General features: G+C 39.2%; 1 protein-coding gene across 5 annotated transcripts in view; it reads right to left on the bottom strand.

Moving 5' to 3' along the window:
• Positions 1-20,600, bottom strand: part of MAP4K3 (mitogen-activated protein kinase kinase kinase kinase 3) — a 133,115-nt gene that overhangs the window by 68,616 nt on the left and 43,899 nt on the right. For 4 of the 5 annotated variants that reach the window (XM_080683351.1, XM_080683352.1, XM_080683353.1 and 1 more), the window contains exons 2-4: positions 11,621-11,678; positions 3,289-3,379; positions 987-1,051 (exon numbers count right to left, since the gene is read on the bottom strand). In XM_080683351.1, coding sequence (XP_080539477.1) covers positions 987-1,051; positions 3,289-3,379; positions 11,621-11,678 — 214 coding nt within the window. The remainder of the gene's footprint in view (positions 1-986; positions 1,052-3,288; positions 3,380-11,620; positions 11,679-20,600) is intronic. The other variant, XM_080683355.1, reaches the window with a different exon arrangement.

Raw genomic sequence — 20,600 nt, 5'->3', positions numbered from 1 at the left:
TCAGCCCCTAAAATTACATAAGCGGCCCCAAATTAGATATATGAGCCTCAAGTTCTATATATGAAAAACTGAGAAAATTTTTTCAAAATATTTTCTCGGGAAAATTGACATTCATCATGAATTACTGACATAATTTTATTTTACATTTATCAAAAAGCACACCTCTGCCCTAACCGGTTTGGCTCAGTGGATAGAGCGTCGGCCTGCGGACTGAAGGGTCCCAGGTTCGATTCCAGTCAAGGGCATGTACCTGGGTTGCGGGCACATCCCCAGTAGGGGGCGTGCAGGAGGCAGCTGATCGATGTCTCTCTCTCATCGATGTTTCTAACTTTCTATCCCTCTCTTCCTCTCTGTAAAAAATCAATAAAATATATTTTTAAAAAAAGGTTTAAAAAAAAAAAAAGCACACCTCTAGCAAAAGTATAAAAGCTACTCTACAGTTTGTGACAGTAACCCATTAACAGAACTAGAACAGAAAAAAACAGTAAAAATTGTTTATTTTACTTTAAAAGTCTCTCTTATATACTACTCCATTGAAATCCCAATGAAAAATGTTCTAATAATTTTTTAATCCTCATTATCTAGCATCTAAGACAATATTCAGTTGCTGCTTCTTGAATACATGAGAGCAAAATCGACTATCTTTGCATTAATACTATTCACTTATCAACTGGATATTCTTTTGGCTTAGTATTAGCCATCAAGGACTTTACATGTCTTCTATAAGTCTGAGTTTGAAATTTCAAGAACTAACTATATATAACATTCCTTCTATAGCATTAGCTAATAATTCAACTGCATATAATTTTCCAACTTATAAAGCAAATGCTCCTTTCATCCATATATATCTGAAATATCTTTATGTATCCAAATACCATAATGACAAAACATACTTTGCTCAAAACAACATTTATATTTTAATACAGTACAGTTACTTATATTAAGAAATTCTATTTAATCTCTATAAAATATAACTTTGGTCTTACCATGATAAATATCCTGTAAAGAGCCACCTCCACAAAACTCCATGCATATCCAAAGTTTATCTCGCCTATAAAGAGAAAAACAGCATGTACCACAGTTTCATGATTAAAATGATTTGTGCAAACAAATATTTTAAAGTTGTATTCTATAATCTTGAAAAACCATATAAATACAATGTGCTAAGAAAAAAAACACCTAATTTCTATGAGTAAATGAATTATCCAAGATTTTAATCCTTAAAATATACCAATTGTAGGATATAAAGATGTCATAATGATGACCCATCCAAAAGAGAAAAAATTTCCCTTTAGTTAAAAACTTCCCTCCCCCAGTTTACCCATCTACCTGATGACAGTATTATAAAAGTTCAATGCTAATTTGAAGGCTCATACCAAAATTATGTGGAAAATTCATTACAGAATGGCAATACATCTCTAATCACTTTCACAGCACTCTCATCAACAAAACAGATAAAATGTAAACTTTATCCTTATATCTAGACTCAACAAAGATCTTTCCAAAATAATGTTAAATTTTATCACTCACTTATCTTTAGATAGCATTTCTCTCTCACACTTACATTGTAAGACAGCATAATCATATAGTCATAGGAGAAATCATTTGCAAAGATTTAATAGATTATCCTTTGTTCATTCCTCCATTATTTCATCACAAAATGTATGAAGAAATGCATTATTCTTGGGGCAGAGACAGAATAGAAAGTCTCTGAACTCAGCAAGTTAAGTTTAATGTAGAAGAAAGACTCTTGCCTTAATAATACGTCTGTCTCTCTCACCAATACACTCACAATGCACAGAAGAATATCTGGCAAATGAATATTTGTTCCATATGTGAACAAATGAGTGGCTGAAAGAATAAACAGATTAGAAAAAGGGTCAGCAAACTATGGCCAATGGGCCAAATCTAGCCTGCTGCCTGATTTTATATAGTCCAGGAACTAAAAATGTTTTGTTCTGTTTTTTAATTTTTAAATAGTTGGGAGGTCTCGGGGGGGACTTTCTAAAACGTCTCCCAATTGAATCTAGGTAGGTTATTCTGTCAGAAACAGTAACAGTAAAACAAAATGTTTCATGTGGTGATTTTAATATATTTAAGCAATCAATTATTTGTCTCATGAACTTAACTTTCTTAAGAGGTTTTTGTTTGTGCTATGTAACTGGGTTTGTTTTATAAAATAAAAATTGATGCAGAAACTGTGTTCGGTTACTATTTGAACCACTCACTATAAAGTAATTTTAAACTGCCTATTAAAGAACCCATTTAAAACGTGTAACAGTCATTGACCTGGGGGGTAGAACCTATCCCTACGTGAACTAAAGTCTCCATTACCCATCCTTTAACCTTAATGAAGGTGGGGCAATCAAAGCTGTCCCAGAGTGCTTAGAATCAAGAAGAGCTGGTCCCCATGGCTTTTCACAAGCCGGAAAGAAGAGAGGACAAGAATTGCCTAGTGTTTTCCACGTGCTGTGTCTACATCTGAAGGTTAAAGTGTTTTGTACATGGATCATGAGAATGGGAGCTGCAAGAAGTTACATCCTTACACATCCTATAATATACCAAAACAAAACTGAATAGTTTTTTAAATACGTAAGAAAACATTCTCTGACTGATGCTCCCTTTGGAAGGAACCTTATAAACCAGGTCACAGTATTGAACTCAGCTGCATACAGAAATGAATGGAAAAATGAGATTTGACCCTGAGGTCATCCCCTCTGGAATATGACCCGGGGAACCTGGCCTTGTCCTGCTAAATCAAAATAAGGTGACAAATTCAGTCTTTCTAAATTCATTCAAAGACCTAGAAAAGTAAGAAGTCAATGAAATAATTATAGTTCCTAGTCCTTTGGACAAAATGAAGGAAACAGATGATGCAATACTCTGAGGCTAAAAGCACAAAAGAAAAAGAGTTTTTAATAAAAACATAATAGGAAGAAATGATCCTGACTTTCTAAATTCACCCAAGTCTAGAAGAAAGGGGCAACAGAATGGCGTATTTAGAGCTCTATCCTATTACAGGAAGACTAACCATAAAAGTAAGTTTTTTCTGTCAGCTTCCTCACTGAAACCACATCCAGAATCCCCAAGAGTACAACAGACAATTGCAGACTCTCATATTAGTTACAGAATTAGCATAAACAGATCGTAAATAAAAATTCCATTCATATAATTCTATCTTCAAAGCATGGGAAAAAAAGCACAAAACATGGACTAGAGTTAACTTTATTTTGTTAAATGTATTAGGTGCTGGAATCATGACTGCTTTTCAAAAAGGAGACAATGTACCTGAGATAGCTTCCAAAATAAGCAACAATATTTGGGTGTTTACAGTCTTTCATCATAATAATTTCTTGCTGCACAACTGCAAAGTCTTCACCTACAATTAAAAAAAGGCATGTTGAATATTTAATAGGTTAAATAAGTTCCAAAATGTTCATTTATTTCAAAACATAATTAATGTTATTGATAATACTTTTAATGACAATTTCAGTCTTTGTCTGACAGAAAGTAAAATACAGTAACTAAAAGCATACACTCTGGTCCCAGACTTTCTGGATTCAAATCCCAACTATGTCCTTTACTAAGCTGTGTGAATTTGGACAAGTTATTTGACCTCCCTGTGCCAATTTCTTCCTCTGTAAAATGGGGATAAAAATACCTGCCTGTTGTGGGCCATCTGATAACCCAGTATTGCTAGAGTATAGGCCTCTTGGCCCCACAAAGAACCTGTGGAGATACATTTGACACTCTTAGTGTATTAGGGTTCCTGCCCTAACTTCAAAAAGGATTAATTCTTTGTGCTAAAATTACATTGTTATTTGGTAAAAAGGAAAAAGTAATGTGTATTTTCTAGTGAATTATCTGATGATTATTTCTAAGGCATAATAGTAATAATAGCAAATGCTTATATAGCGCTTACTGGTAATTCACTAACCCTAACACAGGAACCCCAATACACCGAGAGTGTCAAATGTACCTCCACAAGCTCTTGTGGGGCCAAGAGGCCTACACCCTAGCAGTATTGAGTTATCAGGTGGCCCACAAACACAGGCTTAGCCTGTATTCCAAAGCCTTGTTCCAACTGGGCTGAGCCTGGTCAGACTATTAGCAAATAATCTCTCTTCTCCAACTCCCTCCTGCCCAAATTCTTCAAAATAAGATCTGGCAATGCTATAGCAGGGTCACATGCCGTGGCTCCGGAATGAACACTTGTCACAGAGAGAAAAAGAACTGCAGTGAATACAAATGTGGTGAGCCAGAGACCATGCAAAAAGAGAACAAATGGAGGTGCTTACATTTAAATTAAAGTAGCTTTGTATCAGTGTTCCAGTTTTTAAAGTATTACATGCTTGAAGAGCCTGATTAGATGTATATTAGGCAAAGTAAAAAACAGAAGTCTTTCAAAGTATCCTTCAAATCGTAAGTATGCGGTTGTTAGGGCAAGCCCTGACATTTCTGGCCTTGGTCTTTTCCTATTGTAAATATAACACGGGTATTGAAGTAGCCCAACCATGAACCACTGGACCCATTATCAACCCACCTCACTGCCCCGTTACAAGGAAAAGAGTAATGGAGAACAGACTGTATGTCAGGTTCTTAATTTCTGTAATGAAGAGTACACAAAATCGAAGACCTCCAAAAGGAGACTAGGAAATTTTTATGCCTCCAAAATTTCAGAAGAAAATCACTGGACTGAAATCCTCTTCTAAGTTCAATTCCCACCATGAAGAATCCCAGATTTTTAGTACATTAAAAGAAATCTAAGTTAAAAATAATAAAGCCAAAATGAGACTAATACCAGTTTTCAGGACTATATTAAATTTTTTGAAAATTCTAAATTTTGCTTTCTCACCTGCCTCTTAACTATACTTTCCCACAATCTTGTGAAAGGGTTACATGAGATCAAAGTTGACCTAGTCAGAGTGAACTCTAGGACTTTAGTTTGATGGTCAGATAACAACAGCTCTCTTTCCATGGGTAGCTCTGAGAGTTTAGCAGGCAGCGCACAACCTCAAAGGGAACCAGCTTTAGAATAAAGTTGATCTGCAGAAAACACTGAAGAGAAACAGGAGACGGAGTAAAGCATATGATGATGTAAATGAGCTACCTCGGCTGCCTCTAGATATACCTGTACCTATATATATAAAAGCCTAAGTGACCAAACAACCGAATGAGCAGTCAACCAGTCGCCGTGACACGCACTGACCACCAGGGGGCAGACGCTCAACGCAGGAGCTGCCCCCTGGTGGTCAGTGCGCTCCCACAGCCAACCTCCTGAGGCCAGCCAACCTCCCGCGGTCCCTCCCCCTGGCCGGGCCCATCGGCCTGGATTGGGGTGGCTAGCCAACCTCCCCCTCAACCCCCCGGCCAACCTCCCATGGCCCCAATCACCAGCCAGGCTGAGGGACCCCACCCATGCATGAGTTTGTGCACCAGGCCTCTAGTATAATCAATAAATTCCCTGCATTCTTAAGCCACCTTGAGTTGTGGTTTCTGTTACAACCGTAAGCATCACAACTTCTACAGTTATCTTTGCACATATCCCTGCCCTGATGACACTGCAAATGTGCCTGCATGTCTACGTCCTCACTAGAACATTAGGTCCTCTAGGACAGGATTATGCATGCCTTAATCATCTTTGTATCTCTAGCACCTAATATGTGATTAATAAAACTGTTGCCTGAGTGAATCTACCATAACTCATTATTCTTCTCCATGATGACTCTAAATCATATATGTCTGCATCTAGTTTAATTTCATCCAGTTATGCAATTAGTATGTGCTACTCTTGAGCTTTCTACTGAATCCTCTGAGTGGCTTTAAGCCTTCAATTACCTCTTTCCCATTAAATGTTGTTGATCCAAAGTGCATTATCTTTTTCCTACTAAGTCATTTCCATGTGATTACAAGAATGGCCAAATTAAATTCAACATTTTTATGGGTGGAAAGAATCCAAAGAAATAATCTAAAACTCAATTTTTAAAGGTAAGTAGATTTGGGTAGGAATAAAGAAAGCAGAGTTTAACAGATTAATAATACAAAGGAGCCTAATGGTGGATTTAAAGAACTTTCTTCAAAGCTCAAGGGAAAAAGATTCAAAAGAATAAATTAACAAGTTCCCTCCCCCAATTTAGAATACTTCATAGGATACTGTAGAACAGAATGATTAGACTACATAATCTAAAAATTATTCCCAATTCTGAGATTATTTTTTAGACATTAAAGTGAAGAATACCTCTTCCAGAAGATGGCAAAAAAACAAAAAAACCTAATTGAGAAAAACAGGCAAGCCTACATATAGAGCAGATAATGAATAAGCCAAGTAAACAGAGAGAAAAATAGAAACTAATACATGCAAAATTCTTAAGCATGACATTATTAAGCATTCAATAAATATTAACTATGTGTAGTAGACCGAATAATGACCCCAAAAAGTATCTAGTTCCCAATTCCTGATACCTGTGGATGCTACTTTATGGCTAAAGGAGTTTTGCAGATGTGATTAAATTAAGGATCTTGGGATGGGGGATTATCCTGACTTGTGTATTTATATTCATAAAGTCAAGTCACTAAACAGACCCAAAGGGTTGGGAACGAGGAAGAAACTGCAGATGTACTAAAGAGTCCTTTGTTATTTGTTTATTTTTGAGCATTATTATCTTTAAATGTGTAAATTCTAATTTATCCAGTATAGTCAGCCTCAGGCCCATAATATGGCTCTAAAACACACACACACACACACACACACACACACACACACACACACACACATTTAAATTTTATTTATTTTTATGTTTTGGCTCAAAAATACATTAAAGTGTAGCCAAGCAATGCATGATTAACCTTGCAAAGTAATGATCATAAATGATGTAACACCAACTTTCTTGTGATGGCAGTAAACACAGAACAGCACTGAGTAAACAACTGGTGGTAAGGGAGCTACTGAAGTACTCCAGGGAGACAGGAAAAGGAGCCAGATAAATCATTACCCTGGTGTCTTGCCACTCTAAGATGAAAATAAAGGGGAGAGAGCTCCTCTCCTGCCTCTCAGGACTAATGTGAAAAGAAGATTTGCAAAGAAGGAAAGAAGATTTATAAAATACTCTTGGCCCGGTGCACGAAATTAGTGCATGAAGCGGGGGGGTTCCCTCAGCCCAGCCTGCACCCTCTCCAATCGGACATCCCTCTCGCAATCTGGGGCCACTGGCTCCTAACCGCTCACCCACCTACCTGCCTGATCGCCCTTAACTGCCTCTGCCTGCCTGCCTGATTGCCCCTAACTGCCTCTGCCTGTCTGCTTGATTGCCCCTAACTGCCCTCCCTGCTGGCCTGATCTCGCCCCCAACTGCCCCTGCCTGCCTGGTCACTCCTAACTGCCCTCCCCTGCTGGCCTGGTTGCCCCAAACTGCCCTCCCCTGCCAGCCTGGTTGCCCCCAACTGCCCTCCCCTGCTGGCCTGATCTCGCCTCCAACTGCCCTCCCCTGCCGGCCAATTTGGTTCACCCAGATTTGGTTCTGATTGGTCGGTTTCTATGCCAGTCAGCGTCAAAAGCTCCGCCTCCTAGGCAGCCATTGGCTCCTCACAGTTCACCCAAATTTGGTTCTGATTGGTCAGTTTCTATGCCAGTCAGCGTCTCTGGGCCTATCTGTGGGCCTGATCAGAGAGGCGGGGCTGATCAGCAGCCCCCGCAGAGGCCCAGAGAGAAACAGAGGCTCAGCTGCTGGCGAAGCCTGGAGAGAAAGAGAGAGGCAATGGCTGATGAACAGCTGCTCTGGAGGCTGCGGATTAGACCCTGCCTCTCTCTCTGGTCCTCTCTCTGGGCCTGAGTCACAGCTCCCTCAGCAGTCAGTGCTGGGTCACTGCACCTGCACCAGCCGTGGCAACCCAGCACTAACTGCAGGACTGACTTCCAGTGTTCGGTCGAGCCTTCGGTCGGTCATTATGGACCCTGGGTTTTTATATATTAGGATAGTTTTGGAGATCCATGAAAAAACTGTAAAATGAGGTCTTACTGTATCTCTTCACACTTTAAAAATTTTGCCCTACAATTTAATAAATGCGGCTCTAATGGAAATACACACACACACACACACACACACACACACACACACACACACACACACGGAATATGCAAATTAGGCCGGGACTCTGTAACGGGTCATGACCAGACAGGAGGAGGTTGCGCACGCAGGTGAGGCCTGGAGCGGAGACCGAGACAGAGGCAGGGGGGCCTGCCCGAGCTGGGGCGGTGGCTCGGGAAGCCCCGGAGCAGACACAGGCAGGGGGCTGGGGGAAACTGCGAGTCAAGCATGGGTCCCGGCCCCCTGTGGCGCTGGTCCAGCCTGACTCCCACGACAGCTGGTGCTGTGCGAGTCAGGCACGGGTCCCAGCCCCCCGCGGGGTGCCTCCTCATACGGCAGGAGGCAGGGTGTCTCCTCTCACAAGCTTCTAGCAAAATATAATTATCAATTTTTTTAAGGTAAAAAAATAGTAAAGAACAATGGGCCGACAATCAGAGGAATCAGATCCAAAAAAAAGATGTGAGACTTTGAGCAAATTATAAATACTGTGTCTACTTTTCTGCAATATGAAATGTGAGTGTTAGGCTTAAGAGAATGTTCACAATAGCTCCCAGCCACCAGTATTTTCTATGACAGACGTTTTGAAAGCTGTATAACATCTGACAACCATCTAGATAGATGACCGAAAAAGTTCCTTAAGACTCTACAATTCCGACTTTGAAACATAAGAAGAAAAAAAAAGATTGAAGATTTATAATATAGAGAATTATAATACCTTGTAAGAACCTGAAAGTGAAGCCTGAGAGTATACAGATGTGCGTTCTATTCTATTAGCAAGTTCTCTCCATCTTTAATTTTCCCTTAAATAAGTCTCAAGAGTTGGCAGGGTGCTAGTCCAAACAGCTTGAAGACCACAAGAACAAATCTGTAATCTGATAAGATCAGGTTCACTGACCCAATGCAATGAGAAAGACCACACACCAGAGAAACCTTGGGCCATCTCACAAAACAAAATATACGAGTTATACTAGTAAGATTCTGGGAAGAGTGGGGTTTGGGTGACATTTAAACGAAGCAGCCTTTTAGTAGGGTTAGAGCAAAGCTGAGTCTAGTCCTAGTCCTAAAGGACTACTTTAGGACGAGACTGCCAAAAGTGAAGCCAAGGTCCTCTTTCCTCAGGAACAGAAAAGTTAAGACAGAGGTAGGTGCTGTGTCCAGAAACCCCTATCTGAAGCTGTGTATCTCGGCTGTAAATCAGGAGTGCCTTTCTATGTCAAAATGACAAGGAAGAGGGGGAAGTTTGATTCTTGCTGATTTAATTACACATAGCCAAGTTTCTGGTAGTCCATGATTTTTTAGAACAAAGTTTCTCAGAGAGTAAGCAAGCCACTCAAAGACAGGAGTTGTTAGGACACTTGCCAGCTGCACCATTCTTGGGAGAAATACTGTTTGTGAGACTTGGTCTGTCTGTTACTCCAGACTGATAAATGGCCAGGCAGCTTTTCACTCTCTCCATTAGTTACTTGAGATTACTGTCTCCATTGTACTCCAGAGTGGGAAGAACAGCTTGCTAATGAAACTGATTACATTACACTCTTCATAAAGATGTTTATTTGCTGGTTTATCTTTTGGTTTGTTTATTATGCATCAATTTTGCCACAAAAGATGTCCAATTTGAGCAAATATACTGGTTTTGAAGAAACACTTACATCTTACCCCAAGAAATTCATTTAGTACTCATTAGATGTGAATAAAACTCACTTAGCTTCTTAAGTGGTGGCTCTACCTCTAAAGATTTTTCATATACTACGGTAGTTCTAGGAAAGAGTGTGTGTGTGTGTGTGTGTGTGTGTGTGTGTGTGTGTGTGTGTGTGTGTAATTAAGTAAACATCCAACTAAACCTGATAATACAATTCCCACACCACTACCGACTTCTAAGAGTGGTGAAAGAGGAGGCTATATTGCCAGGGTTCAAATCTCAGCTTGCCACTAACTAGGGCAAGAAACTGAAACATTCAGTGCTTTGTTTCCTTATTTTAAAAAAGAGAATAATATAAGGATTAAATGTGTCAGCAAATGTAAAGCACTTAGAACAGGGCCTGGCACAAAATAAGTTTGAATAAATGTTAGTTATTTATTACCAAACCGTCATGGTTTAAACCAACCCATCTCTAAGATATCTTCTTAGGCTCACATCTTCATTAATTTGATTTATCCAATAAATATTTACTGAGTATTTACTAGACTTCCTGAGAAAGAAGGCATTAAACTGATTTGAAGGATGATCTGATTAGAGACTATTCCCATGAAGTAACTATTTATTAATAACTAAAAATGAAGGCCCTGATTCAAATGCCAAACTTTTAATTTTTTTAATCCCAGATTTCACCAATTTCAATATCCCATTAAATTTCTTATAATAAACTGAAGAGTAGGGGATTCAGAGAAAAAAAAAAACTATTTTGTGATGTTAGAATAAAATTAGACTATTTAAAATCTGTAAATAGGTATAACTGAAAAAGCATTTTTTTATTCATTATATTTCAGTGTGGTTTGATCATAGTCAACACATCCTTCAAATTTCATCTTAATGGCACTTCTAAAAAGTCTACTGATAATCTAAATCAGGGGTGAGCAAAGTATAGCAGCAGGTGGCTTGCTTTGCTGAGAATGGTTTTTCCACTTTAATAGGGAGAGAGGTAGGAGAGAGGGAGAACTGTATACAGAGACTACAGGTGGTCCACAAAGCCTGAAATATTTTATGACCTGGCCTTTTGACAAAGAAGTCCCCCACCTTCAAAAATATTTTCAGTGGATTTCTGTCATACTGAAGCTAAAACCTATTTTACCAATACATTCATATTATCAGTTTGTAGTGGAAGAAGCCATCAGAAAGGCAGTGTCATTGCTCTCGAACTCAATTGTGACACTAACAGAATTACTTGCTTATGACAGGAAAGAAAAGGAGAAATGGGGTTTTTAAGAGTGGATAAACAATAGTGTATAGTTAACTCAGAAAGCTATGGGCTTTGCAGGAGGTGGGAGGAATTCAGGGGTAGAATGGAGTTGAAACTGACAAAAAAACATGGAGTAGTCCTAGAGGCTTTACAATAAAGTTGGAAAGTAACTACTAAGACAAAATGTGAGAGCTAGGTCTATTGAAAAAAGTGAGACTCAAGAAGTGAAGTTACTTGCCCAAGTTCACAGAGCAAGAGTGTGGGACACAAAGAACTGGACTACAACCACCCAAATCTCAGTTCCCCTCTTTCCACTGCACCACTGCCCCCTCACCGCAGGACACTGTTAACCGGGAAACACCACTGTCAATGTGTGACAAGTTTGCTCAATTGAGTTTGGAAGGAACAAAGTCTCTTCAGGAGTTTTCCCCTTCCCCCAATTATTAATTATTTTTTAGGGACAGGCTGAGTAAAACGTCTGCAGGTCTCAAAGAGGTGTAGGAAAGAGTAGATACCACTTCTATTTCCCAGAAAATACTGGGAACAATAAGAGAATGCTAATGAAACATCATTCAAATAAGACTTAAAGACATCTAGTTGCATACAGCAATAAGAAACATCAAATTTCAATTAATTTACCTGGTTCCAACTTTATTACTTTAATTGCTGCCAATTCACCAGTGCTAACATTCCGTGCCTAAAAAAAGAAAAGAAAAGAAAAGAAAATTGTGGAAAAAAGTTTTCATTAAAAATTTTACAAAATGTCATTAGCTGTTTATTTTCAATTACATGGAAATATTTTTTAAAGCGATAACTGCAAAAGTGATTTACATTTACAAAACAAACACTATATTCTTTACAATGAATTTCATTATTAATTTAAGCATACATTTTACAATAATGATATTAATAGCTAATATACACATAAGCCTTATTATGTGCCAGGCACTATTCTAAGTGTTTTTGTATTAATTCATTAATAGGTACTGCTATTATTCCCGTGTTGCATATGCGAAAACGGAAGCACAGAGAAGTTAAAGAACTTGCCAAGGCCGTGACAGCGGGTAATTGACAGTGCTGGGATCCCGACCCAGGCAGTCTGACTCCAGAGTCTGAGCTTTAAAGCATTACACTCTATTGCCATTCATTCAGCCTGGTTAACATTTTTAATTTATTAACTATTTTTAAACTTGTTAATTTAAAAACCTTGAAATATGAAAAGCTAACATAATTATATAACCATGAAAACAGCCCCTGTGTATCTGTTTAAACACACCTGATGGCACAATCAAATCACTGCAGTTCAATACAAACCAAATGTATTTTTATAAGCCGCATATTAAAAATCACTTTAAAAATTACAGACAGAAACTGTCTTTCAAGTTGTATTAAATGGCAGTAATTTTTTGTCAATTTAAAATGTTCTTTAATTGCATAAGAACTTTTAAATTATTATAACGTATAATATTTGAAATATAAACTAAAACTTAATAAATTAATTTTCATATCAACCAATAAAGACCAATACATGTGATTCTCTGATCACAGAAAGATCCATTCATGTGACCAGAATTATTCTTAGTTGAAGCACTCATAACTAATGAATTGGTGAAGATCAGTGGATCACTCACAAGGGATGATAACAGCACCAACAGTGGAATGCTAAGAATACTGGGGCATTAAAAATATCAGCCAAGGATACAGAAAGGTAGCTGCATATCGGACCCAGCCATTGCTGAAATGTGAAATTTAACCTTTTAACTCAGAAAACAACAAAGGTACTAAAAGATCTCTTACACAAATTAAGAAGAAAATTAAAATAAAATTTGCAGGGAAAATTAATTCCTTAAATCCCCATAATTAATAAACACTTATGATGCCAACTTATGACAGGCAGTGCAAAGCAGATATGAACTGTTATTTCAAAGTAAATTTAATTTCCATTAAATGAGATAGACATTTCAAATAGATAGTGCTAGGTAAGTATTTTTTGCCTTCCGCAGGATGAGATATACATACACATTCGTGCGCACACGCGCGCGCGCACACACACACACACACACACACACACACCAATAAAAAAGAAAATGAGAATATCATTCTGGAAACATTTCGTAAAGGGGGCAGAGTGTAACTGTAAAATATTCAGGCATATCACATCAATGTTAGTCATAAATCTTCTCAAATACAATCAATACTACTTGCCTTTTCTTACACTTCGTTATCTTTTCTCTGTTAGGCTTCTCCCTGATATTAATATACCATCCTTTAATCCACATCATTTTTAGCACTTGTCCAAATAAAATAAGACAAGATACTACTCTCTCAAATTCTTAATTCTCCATTTAAAAATCCTGTCATGATTTTGTTTTGTTTATGAAAGAAAATTCAGAATGTGAGTTATTTCATTATGAAATAGCTGAGAAAATGTGAACCAATAGAAAGCTAGGATTATTTTTATAGATGAAATTTTGTTCCCAACTGACCACAAGAGGGCACACTCTCTATTGACAACATAAGTTACACAAAGTGTCTGTCCAAAATGGTTGCTGTACACACTACACTCTTCTAAAAATAGATTTATTAATAGTTAACACCAGCACATATTTAACAAAACTATGACAGTTTATTAAAGTCAATATTTACTATAGGCCTGACTTTTGAGTTTTTTAAAATCTAAATCAGTCCAAAATTTTCTAAAGGATAACAACAGTTTTAAAATTATAGTTCTCTAGTCAATCAGAAAACAAGACAGCTAAAATCTTTGCCTTCTGAAATGTTTTCCAATATGTAACTTATTTGACAGAAATAAGAATATTCACAAAAAGAAGGGAAGAATTTAAATGCTCAGAAAACAAATTTGGACTTTTACACATCAAAATCCATATGCTTATTAATAAAAGGTCTTTTAAAGCACATGAGTCATCAAGAATCTTGCTTTTCTGGCTAAAATAAATCATAGTTAGCTGTCTCTAAATTTACTATGGTCAAGGTTACACACTGAGGTAAACTTCAAAATATTATCTCTAATACCCTGTAACGACTAGTCTTTTTTTAAATCACCTAGAGCAATTTATTAGAAAAAAAGAACATGAGCAAGATAAATACTGTAAAATATCACCATGTGTAGAGTTAGAATTTTCTAATCCAGTGTCAATAACAAAAGTTTTCAGACTTGTTCAGGGCAGAAAGCTGAAGATAAATACTCTTAAGGACCTAGACCAGTGGTCAGCAAACTGTGGCTTGCGAGCCACATACGGCTCTTTGGCCCCTTCAGTGTGGCTCTTCCACAAAATACCATGTGCGGGCGCGCACGTACAGTGCGATTGAAACTTTGTGGCCCATGCGCAGAAGTCGGTTTTCAGCTCTCAAAAGAAATGCCAATCGTTGTACTGTTGATATTTGGCTCTGTTGACTAATGAGTTTGCCGACCACTGACCTAGACCTCTTCTGCCACCGTCACAGACTTGTCCACCATTCTTCACATGCTCTCCAAGTGATGTTCTTTTTTTAAAAATATATATTTTATTGATTTTTTTACAGAGAGAAAGGGAGAGGGATAGAGCGTTAGAAACATCAATGAGAGAGAAGCATCGATCAGCTGCCTCCTGCACACTCCCTACTGGGTATGTGCCCACAACCAAGGTACATGCCCTTGACTGGAATCGAACCTGGGACCCTTGAGTCTGCAGACCGACGCTCTATCCACTGAGCCAAACCGGTTAGGGCACCAGGTGATGTTCTTGAGTTTAAAATGCTTCAGGCATACACACCAATGCTTTAAAGACAAACATTCAAATTCCTTGTCAGAGAATTTAAATTTTTCACTAAATATAACACTTTTATAAAACCTTTATTTGGACACTAGAGGCCCAGTGCACGAAAATTCGTGCACTTGGGGAGATGGGGTCCCTCAGCCCAGCCTGCACCCTCTTGCAGTCTGGGATCCCTCGGGGGATGTCCACCTGTAGGCTTAGGCCCGCTCTCTGGGGGATCAGGCCTAAGCTGGCAGTCAGACATCCCTCTGACAGCCCAGGAGCCCTCGGGGGATGTCCGACTGTGGTTTAGGCCTGCTCCCCATGAGGAACCGGCCTAAGCCGCAGTTGGACATCCTTAGGGCTGGGAGAAGCTCCCACCACTGTCGCTGTGCTCACAGCTGTCAGCCCGGCTTGTGGCTGAGTGGAGCTCCCCCTGTGGGAGCGCACTGACCACCAGGGGCAGTTCCGGTGTTGAGTGTCTGCCCCCTGGTGGTCAGTGCGCATCATAGCGACCGGTCGTTCTGCTGTTGGGTCGATTTGTATATTATCCTTTTATTATATAGGATAATTCACATATCATAAAGTTCACTCTTTTAATATGTACAATCTAGTGGTTTTTAGTATATTAACAGTTATATAACTATTACTACTATCTAATACTTAGAATGTTTTCATCACCCCAGAAATCTATATTTAAAGCTATCAAGACACTTCTGATGCTCAGCCAGATTTTGGGACCTCGTCTAAGGCTCTGAGCCCTTTGAGTTTTATGAAGTATAAATACCAACTTCTAAGTCTGAAAGGGGTATTATAGGGATGGTTTTATGAAGGAGATACCATTCAAGCAGAGGTTTGAAAGATGGGCTGGATTAGAACAAACACATAAGAGGGATGGGAAAGAGGGCATAGAAAGAAAAGCATGAGCAAGGCACAGGGACAGAAAACAGGCTATTTTTAGTATATTGGGCAGGCCAAACTTCAGGGTGTCTCCCATATAAATACTACCTTTCAAAGGAAAATGGCTAACCCACAGCCGCTGCTGAAGAAATAGTTTTGTTTGCTTTTCCACCGTTACGTGGACTAGGTATAGTACTAGTAAGCCTACCACCAGGGCAATCAATTCATAGGAAGATTGATAGCCAGGGTGACATACATCCCTGGTTTGGCCAAGACATTCCCAATTTATGCCTATTAATAGTGGCCACTTTCACTCACAAATTTACAATTAAAATTTTATTTACTATGATAAATTATAAGGTCACTCTACCAAGAAACTCTGAGCTGACATGAAAAAAGGAAATAGACATATCAAATCTCAAAAACAAGGATCGGCAGACATGACTGTTTCTATGAATGCGGTTTTATTGGAATACAGCCATGTTCATTTAAGTATTAGGGCCATGGCTGCTTTTACAATACGATGGTAGAACTGAAGAGCTGAGAGAGAGCAAATGGCCCACAGAATCGGAAGTATTGACTTTCTAGCCCTCTATCGGAAAACAGAAGCCTGCTGTTCAGCAGCACGGTCCAGTAAAACTGTCTGCGTTGATGAAAATGTTCTGTATCTGTACTGTCCAATACAGTAGCCCCATGTCACATGCAGCTATTGATAAACTGAAATGTGGCTAGTACAACGAAGGAACTAAATTTTATTTAATTATTTATGTATGAAATAAAGTGTATCAACTTGGGTATTTAAAAAATTTTTTAAATTGAGACATAGCCCTGGGTTAGTTTTAGGTGTACGAGATAATGATTTGATATATGTATATATGACATACTATATAATAAAGAGGTAATATGCAAATTGACCATCACTCCAACACACAAGATGGCTGCCCCCAATGTGGTCAAAGATGGTCACCCCCATGTGGACACAAGATGGCCGCCACAAGATGGTCAGCAGGGGAGAGTTGTTGTGGGCGATCAGGCCAGCAGGGGAGAGCAGTTGGAAGGGACCAGGCCTGCAGGGGAGGGCATTTGGGAGGGACCAGGCCTGCAGGGAGGGCAGTTGGGGGACCAGGTCTGCAGGGAGGGCATTTGGGAGGGACCAGGCCTGCAGGGGAGGGCAGTTGGGGGGACCAGGTCTGCAGGGGAGGACATTTGGGAGGGACCAGGCCTGCAGGGGAGGGCAGTTGATGGGGACCAGGCCTGCAGGGGAGGGCAGTTGGGGGCAACCAGGCCAGCAAAGGAGGGCAGTTAGGGGTGACCAGGCCTGCAGGGGAGGGCAGTTGGGGCAACCAGGCCTGTAGGGGAGGACAGTTAGGGGTGACCAGGCCTGCAGGGAGGGCAGTTGGGGGCGACCAGGCCTGCAGGGGAGGACAGTTAGGGGCAACTGGGCTGGCAGGGGAGCAGTTAGGCGTTGATCAGGCTGGCAGGGCAGTGGTTAGGCTGGCAGGCAGAAGTGGTTAGGGGCAAGCAGGCAGGCGAGTGGTTGGGAGCCAGCAGTCCTGTATTGTGAGAGGGATGTCCGGCTGCCCGTTTAGGACCGATACCAGTGGGATTGGGCCCAAACGGGCAGCCGGACATCCCTCAAGGGGTCCCAGATTGGAGAGGGTGCAGGCTGGGCTGAGGGACAACCCCCCCCCAACAGGTAATGATTATAATAAGTTTAGTTAAGATCCATCACATCATATATAATTACAACTTTGTTTTCTTATAATGAGAATTTTTAAGATCTACTCTTAGTATCTTTCAAATATACACTACAGTCTTGTTCACTATAGTCACCATGTTGTATGTTACACCCCTGGGACTTAGTTTATAACTAGAAAAAAATATCAACTTTTGAAAATATAGTTCTAGTTGTTAGGACACATGCAGAGATATGTGTAACCATCACCACCATTGTCTGGAAACAGAAGCTCCCTTGAAAGTTCTATCTTTCCTTACCTCAACCCCTGGCAATCCTATTTTGAACTCTGCCAGCATAGTTTTGTCTTTTCAAGAATTTCATAAAAATTAAATCATTCACTATGTTATTTCTGAGACTGTCTTCTTTCGCCAAGTTGCTATATGTATTACTAGTTTGTTCATTTTTTCTTGTTGAGTAGTATTCCATTGTATGAATATACCATAGTTTATCCATTACCATTGGAAGGACATATTGGCTATTTTCACTTTTTGGCAAATATGAATTGAGCTGCTATAAATAGCTGTGTACAAGTTACAAAATTACCCAGATGATGGGTATATGTTTAACTTTATAAGAATCTGTCAAACTCTTTCCAGAGTTGCTGCACCGTTGTTCATGTCCAGCAGCGATGTATGAGAGTTGCAGTTCTTCCACATCCTTGCCAGTAGCTGGTATTGTACTTTTTTTGTTGCCCTTCTAACAGGTGTTTAATGGTATCTCATCGTGGTTTTTGCATTTCCCTAACGACTAATGGTTACTAATGTGCTTATTTGCCACCCTTTGGTGAAGTGTCTTCCAGTTTTTTTTTGTCCATGTTTTAACTAAAATGTTTATTTTCATATTGTTGAGTTTTGTGAGTATATACAAGTTCGTCAAGTATATGATATGCAAACATTTGCTTCCAGTCTATAGCTTGTCTTTGCATTCCCTTAACAGTGTCTTTTGCAGAGTATCATGGACTAACTGTGCATCTCTCAGATTTATATGTTGAAATCCTAACTCCCAGCACCTTAGAATGTGATTGTGTTTTGAGATAGGGCCTTTAAAGGGTCATTAAGGTTAAATGAAGCTATATGGGCGAATCCTAATTCAACAGGACTAGTGTTCTTATTAGAAGAGGAAGGGACAGTAGAGATGTGCACATACAGAGGAAAGTCCATGTGAGAACAAAGCAAGAAGGCAGTCAGTCACCTACAATCCAAGGAGAGAAGCCTCCGGAGAAACCAACACCTCGACCTTAGACTGCCAGTCTCCAGAACTGTGCGAGAATAAAAGTTCTATTGTTTAAGCCATGCCACCTGTGGCATTTTGTTATGGCAGCCCTAGCAAACTAATACACAGAGCAACACTTTTTACTTTTGATGAAGCCTAATTTATCACTGTTTTCTTTTACATATTAACAGCCGATAGCTCAATTTTGAAAATGAAATATAGTTTAATAAACACTGCCTTTATAATTATTCAAAGTGTGTGTATACATTTTGGGGGACATCCTATATTTGTTGAAAAGACTATCCTTCCTCCAATGAATTACCTTTTCACCTTTGACAAAATAAACTGGCTATATTTGAGTGGGTCTATTTCTGGATTCTATATTGCTCCATAGATACTATGTCGATCCCTTGCCAATACCACATACACCCTTGATTACTGTAGCTTTATAGTAATGTTTTAAAAACAGATATTGTGATTCCTCCAATATTTTCTTTTCCGAATCTGCTTTACTCTAGTCTTTTGCCTTTCCATGTAAATTTGATAATTAGCCTGTGTATACTTATAAAAAACTTGCTGGGATTCTGATTGGAATTGCATTAAATCAGTAGTTACAATTTGGGGAGAACTGACATCTTTGCTTGTAGAGTCTTCAAGCAAAGAAGTGCATGAACACTACTTTCTATTCAGATTTTCTTTGATATCTTTCATTGGTGTTTCACAATTATCAGCCCACAGATCCCAAACATTATTTTATTTCTGATGTAATAGTCGTGTGTGGCTAGGGAACAACTATATTATATATAAAGGTTCAAAAAGTATGAACTTGGAAATTCTGGGAAACAGTGACACCATACAATGTAACCCAATGAGAAAATGATGCCATAAAACTGTGCCAGTGCCTCAGCTAGCAGGACCCTGGGCAAAGTGAAGTTTTGAAGAAACAGGAAAGATACGACTGAGAAGGCAGTCAATAAGAGCAGGGAACACAACACAGGCAGAGAGAGTAAGAGAGACCTAAGGAAGGAACAGACTTCCAAAGCGGCCTTGAGGTCCTGACAACTTTCCAGTTCCACAGCACATGTATCTTTCACAATAGCCTCTCTTTTCTTGAGTTAAATTGAATGGCTCTTTGTTTATTAAAATCAGATGATTAAAGATCTAAATTTCTAGGACTATATCATGCTAATTTTTAAAAGAAAAACAGATTGAGACTATCATCCTAACTTTTAAAAGAATGTACTTAGCTAATGATTGAATATAGATGTGGAAAATAATCTGAGTGAGAAAAGAAAACATATCAATAACATATTTCAAAGTCTAAATTTCAGTTGTTTGAAACTCAATATGGGTTTGTTCTGTATCAATAACACCATTAAACAGAAACTGGTAGACTACAAATGGCAATTTAATTAATACGAATAAAACGTAACAGTGGCTTTGAGTTTGGGAAAGTACAAGGGGCCAGGTAGGTAACCAAATGCCAACTTCCCATCCAGAAGCAAAGGCAGCTGCATCTCTAGCCCAACAGTGCTCAAACTCCCGTGTGAAAGATGCGAATTAAAACCACAGTGAGATATCACTTCACACCTGCCAGAAAGGCTACCATCAATAAATCAACAAACAACAAGTGGTGGTGAGGATTTGGAGAAAAGGGAACCCCAGTGCACTGTTGGTGGGAATGCCACTGTGGAAAAATTTTCCTAAAAAAAAAATTAAAAATGGAACTGCCTTGGACCCAGAAATCCCACTTCTGGCAATATATCCTATGAATCCGAAACACCAGTGTGAAAGAATACTCTCTCTCTCTCTCTCTCTCTCTCTCTCTCTCTCCTTTGTTCATGGCAGCGTTATTTACAATAGTCAAGAACTGGAAACAGTAGATGAATGGATAAGAAAGCTGTGGTACACTTACACAGCGGAATACTACACTGTCATAAAAAAGAAGGAAATCTTACCTTTTGTGACAGCATGGATGGACTTGGAGAGTATTAATGCTACGTGAAATGACCCA

The sequence above is a fragment of the Plecotus auritus genome, assembly GCF_963455305.1.
Source record: "Plecotus auritus genome assembly, chromosome: 8".
Classification (NCBI taxonomy): domain Eukaryota; kingdom Metazoa; phylum Chordata; class Mammalia; order Chiroptera; family Vespertilionidae; genus Plecotus; species Plecotus auritus.
This window is presented reverse-complemented; position numbering and strand designations above follow the sequence as displayed.